This window comes from Onthophagus taurus, chromosome 6 (assembly GCF_036711975.1).
Source record: "Onthophagus taurus isolate NC chromosome 6, IU_Otau_3.0, whole genome shotgun sequence".
In the NCBI taxonomy this organism is placed as follows: Eukaryota; Metazoa; Arthropoda; class Insecta; order Coleoptera; family Scarabaeidae; genus Onthophagus; species Onthophagus taurus.
This window is the reverse complement of record NC_091971.1, coordinates 1247705-1262393: the sequence shown is the minus strand read 5'-3', so window position 1 is coordinate 1262393 and position 14689 is coordinate 1247705. Positions and strand designations below refer to the sequence as shown.

At 26.2% G+C, this 14689-nt stretch overlaps 1 protein-coding gene across 4 annotated transcripts in view; it reads right to left on the bottom strand.

Annotated features, from left to right (window-relative positions):
- LOC111424932 (Matrix metalloproteinase 1) overlaps positions 1 to 14689 on the bottom strand; it is a 35406-nt gene that overhangs the window by 2897 nt on the left and 17820 nt on the right. For all 4 annotated transcript variants that reach the window (XM_023058667.2, XM_023058669.2, XM_023058668.2 and 1 more), the window contains exons 2-4: positions 4681 to 4807; positions 4454 to 4561; positions 69 to 313 (exon numbers count right to left, since the gene is read on the bottom strand). In XM_023058667.2, coding sequence (XP_022914435.2) covers positions 69 to 313; positions 4454 to 4561; positions 4681 to 4807 — 480 coding nt within the window. The remainder of the gene's footprint in view (positions 1 to 68; positions 314 to 4453; positions 4562 to 4680; positions 4808 to 14689) is intronic.

Below are 14689 nucleotides of genomic sequence, written 5' to 3'. Positions count from 1 at the left end.
AAAAACTTGACCCAATGAGATAAAATTTCCCCAAGTTCAGATAGTTTAGAGTAAGATTATTTACTTACTGGAAAATAAGCGTGGGCTAAAGTTCCACCAGGACCATCGAAGGGATCCCCATCTCCATGCTCTCCCTTCTCAAATTTAATTTCAATGTTTACCGAACCCCTTCTCATTTGCTTAAATGTCAAGTCTGTGTGATCGGACCAAACGTCAAAGGCTCTTTGTATCTCATTATCGACCTCATCTTTAGGTACATTTACTGGATACTTGGTTATTCTATAAGATAAATTTCTTATCTTCCATCTACTCCCTAAAAAATATAAAAAATAAAAATTTATTGAATCATTTTTCACTGAATGAAAGGTAAAATAAAAAAGTATTGTACATGTTTAACTGTCAGAATCATAAAATGAATTGGGAAACGGCTAACAATGAGCGGCTATTAATTAACTCCTCTAAAAAAAATTGAATCGATTGGAAGAGAATAGAAAAAAAAAATAGTGAATCCGGAAATGAAGCACGAATTTGAAATGAATCAAGCGTTTGAAAAATTCAAAAATTGCCCTTTAATGTCAACTAGGTATTTCACCGGGAGTAATTACGGAAGTACATCGATCGCAGTTGTTAGTCATATCAGAGAGTTGATAGACATTGACCAAATGTTAAAACCAATGTCACCACTTCACATGAATGAGAACGCAATGTCCATTTCAATTTTGTTTCTCTTTTCCTATTTATTCCCGGACAGATTTTATTATTTATGTGTTAGTTAAAACATAAAAAACTGTTAAATTGAAAACAACATGATTTTATTTAAAAATAACTTCCGGAATAATTTGATGTTTATCTATGATAAAAATACAAGTTTAATAATATCGGTTTTTGCATATTTTTGGTGATAATTAGCAGGGCACGGAACTTTTGTAACAAAACGATTTCCCCCCTCCACTCGTTCTCAGAAAATCTTGATTAAAAGAATACCATACTGTTCAGTGGGAAATTAAAATTTCAAGTAAGAAAAAAATTGTGTTACCAAAAATTGTTCCTGAAACAATTCTAAACAAACTTTACCAACAACTTTTTTTGATTTAATCAATAATTAAGGAGATAACCTCAAAATAATAATTTTTAAATTTTTATACATAATTACACTTAGATGGTTAATTAATAGAGATGTAAAAATTTTTTATTAAGATAATTGATTCAAAATCGAAATTGAAACAAATTTTATGTAAAACATTTTTTAATAAAAGCAATAATCGTTGAGATAATTAATTTTGATAGCATACTATTCAGAGGGAAATTAAAATTTCAAGTTAGCAAAAAATTTTATTAACAAACACTGTTCCTGAAGTAATTCTAAACAAATTTTGTTAACAACATTTTTTGATTAAATCAACAATAAGAATATAACCTCAAAAATATTAATTTTTGTAGCATACTGTTCAGTGGGAAATTAAAATTTCAAGTTAGAAAAAAATTGTGTTAACAAAAATTGTTCCTGAAACAATTCTAAACAAACTTTGTCAACAACTTTTTTTGATTTAATCAATAATTAAGGAGATAACCTCAAAATAATAATTTTTCTGTCTCTATACATAATTATAATTAGATGCTTAATTAATAGAGATGTAAAAATTTTTTATTAAGATAATTGATTCAAAATCGAAATTGAAACAAATTTTATTTAAAACATTTTTTAATAAAAACAATAATTGTTGAGATAATTAATTTTAATAGCATACTATTCAGAGGGAAATTAAAATTTCAAGTTAGCAAAAAATTGTATTAACAAACACTGTTCCTGAAGTAATTCTAAACAAATTTTGTTAACAACATTTTTTGATTAAATCAACAATAAGAATATAACCTCAAAAATATTAATTTTTGTAGCATACTGTTCAGTGGGAAATTAAAATTTCAAGTTAGAAAAAAATTGTGTTAACAAAAATTGTTCCTGAAACAATTCTAAACAAACTTTGCCAACAATTTTTTTTGCATTAATCAATAATTAAGGAGATAACCTCAAAATAATAATTTTTAAATTTTTATACATAATTACACTTAGATGGTTAATTAATAGAGATGTAAAAATTTTTTATTAAGATAATTGATTCAAAATCGAAATTGAAACAAATTTTATTTAAAACATTTTTTAATAAAAACAATAATTGTTGAAATAATTAATTTTGATAGCATACTATTCAGAGGGAAATTAAAATTTCAAGTTAGCAAAAAATTTTATTAACAAACACTGTTCCTGAAGTAATTCTAAACCAATTTTGTTAACAACATTTTTTGATTAAATCAACAATAAGAATATAACCTCAAAAATATTAATTTTTGTAGCATACTGTTCAGTGGGAAATTAAAATTTCAAGTTAGAAAAAAATTGTGTTAACAAAAATTGTTCCTGAAACAATTCTAAACAAACTTTGCCAACAACTTTTTTTGATTTAATCAATAATTAAGGAGATAACCTCAAAATAATAATTTTTAAATTTTTATACATAATTACACTTAGATGGTTAATTAATAGAGATGTAAACATTTTTTATTAAGATAATTGATTCAAAATCGAAATTGAAACAAATTTTATTTAAAACATTTTTTAATAAAAACAATAATTGTTGAGATAATTAATTTTGATAGCATACTATTCAGAGGGAAATTAAAATTTCAAGTTAGCAAAAAATTTTATTAACAAACACTGTTCCTGAAGTAATTCTAAACCAATTTTGTTAACAACATTTTTTGATTAAATCAACAATAAGAATATAACCTCAAAAATATTAATTTTTGTAGCATACTGTTCAGTGGGAAATTAAAATTTCAAGTTAGAAAAAAATTGTGTTAACAAAAATTGTTCCTGAAACAATTCTAAACAAACTTTGCCAACAACTTTTTTTGATTTAATCAATAATTAAGGAGATAACCTCAAAATAATAATTTTTCTGTTTTTATACATAATTATAATTAGATGCTTAATTAATAGAGATGTAAAATTTTTTTATTAAGATAATTGATTCAAAATCGAAATTGAAACAAATTTTATTTAAAACATTTTTTAATAAAAACAATAATTGTTGAGATAATTAATTTTGATAGCATACTATTCAGAGAGAAATTAAAATTTCAAGTTAGCAAAAAATTTTATTAACAAACACTGTTCCTGAAGTAATTCTAAACCAATTTTGTTAACAACATTTTTTGATTAAATCAACAATAAGAATATAACCTCAAAAATATTAATTTTTGTAGCATACTGTTCAGTGGGAAATTAAAATTTCAAGTTAGAAAAAAATTGTGTTAACAAAAATTGTTCCTGAAACAATTCTAAACAAACTTTGTCAACAACTTTTTTTGATTTAATCAATAATTAAGGAGATAACCTCAAAATAATAATTTTTCTGTTTTTATACATAATTATAATTCGATGCTTAATTAATAGAGATGTAAAAATTTTTTATTAAGATAATTGATTCAAAATCGAAATTGAAACAAATTTTATTTAAAACATTTTTTAATAAAAACAATAATTGTTGAGATAATTAATTTTGATAGCATACTATTCAGAGGGAAATTAAAATTTCAAGTTAGCAAAAAATTTTATTAACAAACGCTGTTCCTGAAGTAATTCTAAACAAATATTGTTAATAAAAATTTTTGATTTGATCAATAATTAAGAACATAATCTCAAAAAAATTTTTATATATATATTTTTATATATATTTTTTTTTGAGAAAATCGTTTTAGAATTTAATTTAGAACAACTTTTGTATGAAATTTTCTGCTGAGAACGAGTGGAGGGGGGAAATCGTATTGTTTTGTTACAAAAGTTGCGTGCCCTACTAATTAGACATTTTCAAAAATCTATTAAAGTTAAATTGCAAAAGTTAATGATAATAAGTTAAATAGTTGACTATATGATAGCTTCATATTGTATTAATAAAATTCTATTTTTAATTCTGCCAGCTATAATTGCTGGATATCTTTCTTCTACTTTTTATAAATCCTTAAGTTAACTTGGTTTTATAATTTTGTATATGAAGCAAGCTCCCATTATCAAATTTTATTGATTGTACATGAAAATGTCGCATTTTTATCTTAATACTGATGGTTATGCAAAATTCTTTCAAAATAATTTTCTTGAAGTCTAAATGATTTGCAAAACCGATTACAAACAACAATATGGTTTCTACAAAATCGTGCATCATCGCTTAATGCACGAGTAACGATGGAGTACTTGAACCGAACATTTCCAGCAAGGTGGACTGGTACAAATAGTTCTATTAGATGGTTTCCGAGATCTCCAGGTTTAAACTTCCCTTTTAGATTGATTTGTAAGCAAAAATTTATGCGGGTTTCAATAAAATTAATCGCCCCACATTACGTAAAGAGTGATTGTGAATTTAAACTTTACAAAAATTTAATGAAGACTATTTTTTACCTTGCAAAGCGTATCTTTTTGATCGAGAATCACTTCCAGATCCAACTTTATCTTTGACACCACATCTAGGTAATTTCATCACAGATTCAGTTTCTTCGTCCATTTCACCTATAAATCAAAGAAAATTAATAATAAACATAGTTAATAATAATAATAATAAAAATAGAAAACTAATCAAGAATCTAAAAATGTTTTTAAGTAGATAAAAAAAAATATATTTGTTTTACCTGTTACTGCAAGTCCCGCAAAGCTTTGAAATTCTTCTATGGCTTGTTTTAATATCGATCCGTCTAGTAACCTACTAGAATTCATAAGATTCCCGCTAGATACGTATCCGTATTGAGAAAGGTAAACCTGAAAAAGAAAAAGGAAACGTTTTAATCAATAACTACAGAAAGAAGACACATTAAAAAGAACGTTTATTTATCAAACATAAATATTGTAACAGGGTTATTTAAATATTGAAATATCTCGTAAAGGAAAATGAACTTGTTGAACTTCTTTCCAGAGCCTTGAGCATAAAGGAATCGAATCGATAGGTCATGACTCAGACACGAATACCTTTAGACACAGAGAACACAAGGTGGTTTTATTATTAGTGTTAGTCACGTTAAATTCGACGAATTCGTTTATTGGTTAATACTTAGTAGTTAATTGAATGAGCCATTCATTGATTCAACTCAAAATTTATAGCATACGTTTTCTAAGTTATTTTTAAAGTAAATGATGTTATCTTATATTGCGAAGAAAATCAATATTTGTTAATACTCGCTTTTTATTTCATAAAAAATTTATATATATTTTGTCATTTTTCATATTCTGGATTAATTACTACTTAAAAATCAAAATTGAAACGTTAAGCTTCAACTCTACGAAAGCTTTAAATTTTAATAAAAGCACCTATATGTATTTTAATGATGGAAGTTGGGTTGGATTAAATTCATGAGTGCATTGAAAGTAAAGTTTAAATCTGATTGAATTGTTTTAAATAATTTTAAATAAAATAAAACTTAAATAAAAAGTGTAACAATTAGATCAATTTAGAGATGATGTGATGGTTGTAAATTATTTAAAATATAATTATTTATAAACAAACATTGATAAGATAAATTTCATCTGGATTTTTTTTCTGTAAATAACATAAACTACAACCTTGCTTTATTTAAACATTATTACTCATCATTTTTTTTTCTCTCATCGAAATCTATTTAGTTGTTTATTATAGAAATATAAAAAAATTTGATGACGTAGAGGTTGAGATTGTTGAATTGACGAAATGTTTTCACGTATCATTGTTTGTGCACTTGACACCGGAGGTGAACGCACCTCTCTGCTGGATCTGGGTGTATTTGCATTCCATACAAATTTAGTTGGTCGTAAATATGAGAGTGGACCATCTGCTGCATATGCGATGGGGCTGGAGGAAAATGTTTTATGTTCGCGTACGCCAAAGGTGAATATTTAAAATAACGTTTTACAGCAAAAAATTATACCCACAAAAAAAAATCTTACTTATTGTTAGTATATAATGTATAATCAATGAGTCATCGCATGTCGAGTATCTTTATGACTAACACGACAATAGTTTTTAAATGAGTAAAAACTATTTTGATTAAAAGTTGTCGTGAAAAATGAACTCCCAATTGTACACTCTTCTACTTTATAAACTTTATATTCAAATTCACAACGCTTATTGTTAGTTTGTGGTTTCGAGCGCATTATCTTAACGAGTTTTGCCATCGTCGGAGGAGCGTTCAATCTGAATATCCTCCCGTATATTATCTCGGTTTCGTTGAGATAGAGAGAGATCGAGATAACTTTTGTCAAAGGTAACGGCGGAAACGTTCGCTAAATCATTACCATGACAACAAAACACTACACCGTGGGCAAGGAAATGCTCTCCTAACGTTTCCAACCCGAAATAACCAACAATCGACAAAATTGAGTCATGTAATGACTCTCTGTTAAGCTCGGACAAAGAACACCACAACTCATTGTGTACTTTTTATTTCACTTGCTGTTCACAAAAAAAATGAAAAGTGTTGGTTAAATTTCGAAATTTTCGAATCCATTTTATTATTTATTTTTGTTTAGACTATTATTTCCCATTTCAATCAGGACATGTTATCTCGATAACAATAAATGTTACTATTTGAATTTAGTTTTATTTAATTTTAAAATTTTATTTTTTAGTTTATACAGTGAATTTCAGTTAAAATGGAATATACAAAAATATATTTCCACATACTTACTTTGTCCCACATAAAATGCAACATGTCTAAATGTTTTTAGTTCTAGGTCTAATGTTAGTTCTAGTTTTAGTAGTTCCTCAAGTATCTGAGCCTATGATAAAAATGGGATAAGTTTTAATGATTTAATACAAAAAATTAAACAATAATGTTCTTATAACAAATTTTAAGTTTAATAACTAATAACTTTACAGAGTCACAGTTATTTGACTTTTAAACGTCAATTTGACAATTAAACATCAATATCGTTAAAATCTAGATCTTAAAAAACTCAAAAATCCGTTAATTTAATTTAAAAAATCTTATGGAAATACTAAAATTAACGAAATATATTACAATAAATCAAAAAAGTTATAGAAAAACTGGTATGAAATATTCGATATTCATCAAACATTTCTAAAAATTTAGGTTGGTACGATTTTGGGGATATGTGTTGTGATTTTTAAATGTCAAAATGACGTTTAAACGTTAAGATGACATTTGTATGTCAAAATTATTAAAAAAAATCAAGAAGGGTTATAAATAGAACAAGAAAAATAAAATATCGATAAGAAAGTTGGATGGAAAATGGAAAACTATTATTGCGAAATGATCTGTACATAAAAATATTGTTTGACTTTTAAACGTCAACTTGACAATTAAACGTCAACATCGTTAAAGTAGATATTAAAAAAACTCAAAAATCAGTTAATTTGATGAAAACAATCTTTGTGAAATATTAAAAGTGGCGAAATATACTGATATATCATAAAAGTTATAAAAAATTGATAAGAAATATCAGACAGTCATCAAAAGATTTCCAAAAATTTAGGTTGGTACCATTTCACGGATATGTATTGTGATTTGTAAACGTCGAAATGACGTTTAAACGTTAAGATGACATTTGAATGTCAATCATTCAAGAATTAGCATTAGAACTAACACTAGAACTAAAACGCGACTAAACCTAGACGCAAGGCTAAACCCGAATGATTCTTGTTCTAGTCTAGTGTTAGTTCTAGTTTTAGTAGTTCCTCAAGTATCTGAGCCTATGATAAAAATGGGATAAGTTATAATGATTTAATACAAAAAAATAAACAATAATGTTCTTATAACAAATTTTAAGTTTAATAACTAATAACTTTACAGAGTCACAGTTATTTGACTGTTAAACGTCAATTTGACAATTAAACATCAATATCGTTAAAATCTAGATCTTAAAAAACTCAAAAATCCGTTAATTTAATTTAAAAAATCTTATGGAAATACTAAATTAACGAAATATATTACAACAAATCAAAAAAGTTATAGAAAAACTGGTATGAAATATTCGATATTCATCAAACATTTCTAAAAATTTAGGTTGGTACGATTTTAGGGATATGTGTTGTGGTTTTTAAATGTCAAAATGACGTTTAAACGTTAAGATGACATTTGTATGTCAAAATTATTAAAAAAATCAAAAAGGGTTATAAATAGAACAAGAAAAATAAAATATCGATAAGAATGTTGGATGGAAAATGGAAAACTATAGCATTTATAAGAATTAAATAATGAACACCATTATTGCAAAATGATCTGTACATAAAAAATATTGTTTGACTTTTAAACGTCAACTTGACAATTAAACGTCAACATCGTTAAAGAAAGTAAATATTAAAAAAACTCAAAAATCAGTTAATTTGATGAAAACAATCTTTGTGAAATATTAAAAGTGGCGAAATATACTGATATATCATAAAAGTTATAAAAAATTGATAAGAAATATCAGACATTCATCAAAAGATTTCCAAAAATTTAGGTTGGTACCATTTCACGGATATGTATTGTGATTTGTAAACGTCGAAATGACGTTTAAACGTTAAGATGACATTTGAATGTCAATCATTCAAGAACTAGCATTAGAACTAACACTAGAACTAAAACGCGACTAAACCTAGACGCAAGGCTAAACCCGAATGATTCTTGTTCTAGTTTAGTGTTAGTTCTAGTTTTAGTAGTTCCTCAAGTATCTGAGCCTATGATAAAAATGGGATAAGTTATAATGATTTAATACAAAAAATTAAACAATAATGTTCTTATAACAAATTTTAAGTTTAATAACTAATAACTTTACAGAGTCACAGTTATTTGACTGTTAAACGTCAATTTGACAATTAAACATCAATATCGTTAAAATCTAGATCTTAAAAAACTCAAAAATCCGTTAATTTAATTTAAAAAATCTTATGGAAATACTAAAATTAACGAAATATATTACAATAAATCAAAAAAGTTATAGAAAAACTGGTATGAAATATTCGATATTCATCAAACATTTCTAAAAATTTAGGTTGGTACGATTTTAGGGATATGTGTTGTGGTTTTTCAATGTCAAAATGACGTTTAAACGTTAAGATGACATTTGTATGTCAAAATTATTTAAAAAAATCAAAAAGGGTTATAAATAGAACAAGAAAAATAAAATATCGATAAGAAAGTTGGGTGGAAAATGGAAAACTATAGCATTTATCAGAATGAAATAATGAACACCATTATTGCAAAATGATCTGTACATAAAGAATATTGTTTGACTTTTAAACGTCAACTTGACAATTAAACGTCAACATCGTTAAAGAAAGTAGATATTAAAAAAACTCAAAAATCAGTTAATTTGATGAAAACAATCTTTGTGAAATATTAAAAGTGGCGAAATATACTGATATATCATAAAAGTTATAAAAAATTGATAAGAAATATTAGACAGTCATCAAAAGATTTCCAAAAATTTAGGTTGGTACCATTTCACGGATATGTATTGTGATTTGTAAACGTCGAAATGACGTTTAAACGTTAAGATGACATTTGAATGTCAATCATTCAAGAACTAGCATTAGAACTAACACTAGAACTAAAACGCGACTAAACCTAGACGCAAGGCTAAACCCGAATGATTCTTGTTCTAGTCTAGTGTTAGTTCTAGTTTTAGTAGTTCCTCAAGTATCTGAGCCTATGATAAAAATAGGATAAGTTATAATGATCTAATACAACAAATTAAACAATAATGTTCTTATAACAAATTTTAAGTTTAATAATTAATAACTAATAACTTTACAGAGTCACAGTTATTTGACTTTTAAACGTCAATTTGACAATTAAACATCAATATCGTTAAAATCTAGATCTTAAAAAACTCAAAAATCCGTTAATTTAATTTAAAAAATCTTATGGAAACACTAAAATTAACGAAATATATTACAATAAATCAAAAAAGTTATAGAAAAACGTATGAAATATTCGATATTCATCAAACATTTCTAAAAATTTAGGTTGGTACGATTTTAGGGATATGTGTTGTGGTTTTTAAATATCAAAATGACGTTTAAACGTTAAGATGACATTTGAATGTCAAAATTATTAGAAAAATCAAAAAGGGTTATAAATAGAACAAGAAAAATAAAATATCGATAAGAAAGTTGGATGGAAAATGGAAAACTATAGCATTTATCAGAATGAAATAATGAACACCATTATTGCAAAATGATCTGTACATAAAAATATTGTTTGACTTTTAAACGTCAACTTGACAATTAAACGTCAACATCGTTAAAGAAAGTAGATATTAAAAAAACTCAAAAATCAGTTAATTTGATGAAAAAAAACTTTGTGAAATATTAAAAGTGGCGAAATATACTGATATATCATAAAAGTTATAAAAAAATTGGCAAGAAATATCAGACATTCATCAAAAGATTTCCAAAAATTTAGGTTGGTACCATTTCACGGATATGTATTGTGATTTGTAAACGTCGAAATGACGTTTAAACGTTAAGATGACATTTGAATGTCAATCATTCAAGAACTAGCATTAGAACTAACACTAGAACTAAAACGCGACTAAACCTAGACGCAAGGCTAAACCCGAATGATTCTTGTTCTAGTTTAGTGTTAGTTCTAGTTTTAGTAGTTCCTCAAGTATCTGAGCCGATGATAAAAATGGGATAAGTTATAATAATTTAATACAAAAAATTAAACAATAATGTTCTTATAACAAATTTTAAGTTTAATAACTAATAACTTTACAGTCACAGTTATTTGATTGTTAAACGTCAATTTGACAACTAAACATCAATATCGTTATAATCTTAAAAAACTCAAAAATCCGTTAATTTAATTTAAAAAATCTTATGGAAATACTAAAATTAACGAAATATATTACAATAAATCAAAAAAGTTATAGAAAAACTGGTATGAAATATTCGATATTCATCAAACATTTCTAAAAATTTAGGTTGGTACGATTTTAGGGATATGTCTTGTGGTTTTTAAATGTCAAAATGACGTTTAAACGTTAAGATGACATTTGTATGTCAAAATTATTAAAAAAATCAAAAAGGGTTATAAATACAACAAGAAAAATAAAATATCGATAAGAAAGTTGGATGGAAAATGGAAAACTATAGCATTTATCAGAATGAAATAATGAACACCATTATTGCAAAATGATCTGTACATAAAAAATATTGTTTGACTTTTAAACGTCAACTTGACAATTAAACGTCAACATCGTTAAAGAAAGTAGATATTAAAAAAACTCAAAAATCAGTTAATTTGATGAAAACAATCTTTGTGAAATATTAAAAGTGGCGAAATATACTGATATATCATAAAAGTTATAAAAAATTGATAAGAAATATTAAACATTCATCTAAAGATTTCCAAAAATTTAGGTTGGTACCATTTCACGGATATGTATTGTGATTTGTAAACGTCGAAATGACGTTTAAACGTTGAGATGACATTTGAATGTCAATCATTCAAGAACTAGCATTAGAACTAACACTAGAACTAAAACGCGACTAAACCTAGACGCAGGGCTAAACCCGAATGATTCTTGTTCTAGTTTAGTGTTAGTTCTAGTTTTAGTAGTTCCTCAAGTATCTGAGCCTATGATAAAAATGGGATAAGTTATAATGATTTAATACAAAATATTAAACAATAATGTTCTTATAACAAATTTTAAGTTTAATAACTAATAACTTTACAGTCACAGTTATTTGACTGTTAAACGTCAATTTGACAATTAAACATCAATATCGTTAAAATCTAGATCTTAAAAAACTCAAAAATCCGTTAATTTAATTTAAAAAATCTTATGGAAATACTAAAATTAACGAAATATATTACAATAAATCAAAAAAGTTATAGAAAAACTGGTATGAAATATTCGATATTCATCAAACATTTCTAAAAATTTAGGTTGGTACGATTTTAGGGTTATGTGTTGTGGTTTTTAAATGTCAAAATGACGTTTAAACGTTAAGATGACATTTGTATGTTAAAATTATTAAAAAAATCAAAAAGGGTTATAAATAGAACAAGAAAAATAAAATATCGATAAGAAAGTTGGATAGAAAATGGAAAACTATAGCATTTATCAGAATGAAATAATGAACACCATTATTGCGAAATGATCTGTACATAAAAATATTGTTTGACTTTTAAACGTCAACTTGACAATTAAACGTCAACATCGTTAAAGAAAGTAGATATTAAAAGAACTCAAAAATCAGTTAATTTGATGAAAGCAATCTTTGTGAAATATTAAAAGTGGCGAAATATACTGATATATCATAAAAGTTATAAAAAAATTGATAAGAAATATCAGACATTCATCAAAAGATTCCCAAAAGTTTAGGTTGGTACCATTTCAGGGAAATGTATTGTGATTTGTAAACGTCGAAATGACATTTGAATGTCAATTATTAAAAAAATCAATTTTGTCTGCATTTTTGGTCCAAACCCGATACTTTCTAGTTCTATCCCCTAATTATATAGAATTTTGCACGTACAGTATTATGATTATAACATGAGAACCGATTTTGACGAATAATATCTGATGGAAAGCATCTAACTGTAATAACAAAAGTGTAAAAGAGCAATATTGTTAAAAAATAAGTTTACTACAACTTTTATACAAAAACTTTTGTTCTAAAATGTTCCAATCTCGTGTATATTCGACATTGAACTTTTATAAAAAGTTCCCCTATAAAAAAAAATCAATTCAAGTTTATTCATGATAAAAAAATGGGAACCCACCTTGAACCAGAAAACAACTCGCGATAGTAACACCAATTTCGAAATCTACCTGCATCATTAAAATTAATCATTTAACAAACAAACCCGGTCTTTTAGTGCTGCGCAATAATCGACATTGACGTTATTGTGATAAATTTATGAGATCGTAAGATCAACAACCAAATAATTCAGTCTCTAGTCCTAGTTAATCTAATATGTGTATCTACACATATGAATTGCATTACAATAATATCATGATGGTCGGTCTCTTTGTATTGACTAACACATATGGTTTACATCAATTTGTTGATGAGTTTTCGAAATGATTAAAACCGTAAATTGGAATCGCCCTAAATTGAGTTTATGTAAATGGTTAAAATGAGTTCAAATAATGTTTGGTATTGCTCTCTCCAGAGGGAGGTTTAAATTCATGTGGATTCGTGGAGAAGTAAATAGTACAATAAATGTATAAATCAACTCGATACGATATTCCATTCGTGTAACGTTGTTATCTCCGCAAGTTTTAGATTTACTATTGAAATCCATTGTATTCTAAACATTGCGTTTTAAATAATTTAATATTTTATGTTTATTTTTTAATTTTTATATTGGTCATTATATTTTGGAATAAAATTCTCGCAAATCACTTCATCATCAAGGTTGTTGTATGCACAGTTGAAATTTTTAATTAAATACAAGTAAACAACATAATTAAATATTCTGAACGACGTAAACTATTGTTGTTTTCATATTACACAACGAAAAAATAAAAATTTTTTTCCCCTAACATCCTTGATCATGCACAGAATAAAAAGTTAATCCACATGTATTGTGACATTGCGTGATTTTTAAGTTAAAGTAATGTTTAGTTTAAATAAACAGTTAATCAAAGTTTACTTAACATGTACAAAATTGAATTATAATTCATAAAGTCATTAAGTTATTTTAATTGTTTTATTACATCCTCAGTTGGGCGAATATACCAAGGATTTTTTCGTTTGGTTCATCATCATCATCATCATTTCCGGGTTCGTATTTTTCATAGAACCTTGATGCGTGTCTATTGTCATAAATACTCTATTGTAGTCGTGACATTTTTTTCCTCAAGCCACCGACCATTATTATTAGGTGAGCGGGTAGTGACAGATGCACCTATTCATATCATTGATGCAACCATCCAAAGAATAATCCAACCGTGCAATTTCAACCACGATTATTCTACGATGCGAAAACTATACAGGTTTATTTTTTTTTTATACATTGAATCAAACAAAACAAGAAAAAATGATTATATAACATAATTGGTACCCGTGGATTATTATTTTGTGTTTTATTTAAGATAAGAACCTTGAAATAAATACAAGGAGTATCAAAACATAAAAAAATGTGTCATTTTAGTGTTAGGTCAAGAATTATTACTCCTACACTTTCTTAGAAAAAATTCTTTCACTCATTGAATCACACAAGGATTCCTCATCGGTTATAAAAACAGTTATATAAAGTTTAGTTATAATTTAAAACATAGATTTTTTCAAATAAAGTTTTTTGAATCATATATTTCATGTGAATATGATGTAACAAAAAAATTCGTTTCTCTAACTTAAATCTCCTCTTTGTTCCAATTAAGCAAAGTTTTAACGAGTAAACTTTACCAACAGTTGTTCTCCTATGTAGAGAGAACATAACGATCCCCATAATTTTAATAAGACAGTAATAGGGTTTTAACTTTATAGAAATGATGACGAAACCATGCAAACATTTAAATCTAATCGCGTTTACAATCGTGCTTAACAAGTCGAACGACTTCCATAGAGACAAAATTGAACAAAACATACGACATAATCATCACAACACCACAATTCTTCCTACTCATAAAACGGTCTGTTCATTGTAATGATGCTGACATTGGAGGGTACGTGAACAGAGTAAATTATGTACGGACGTTGAGTTC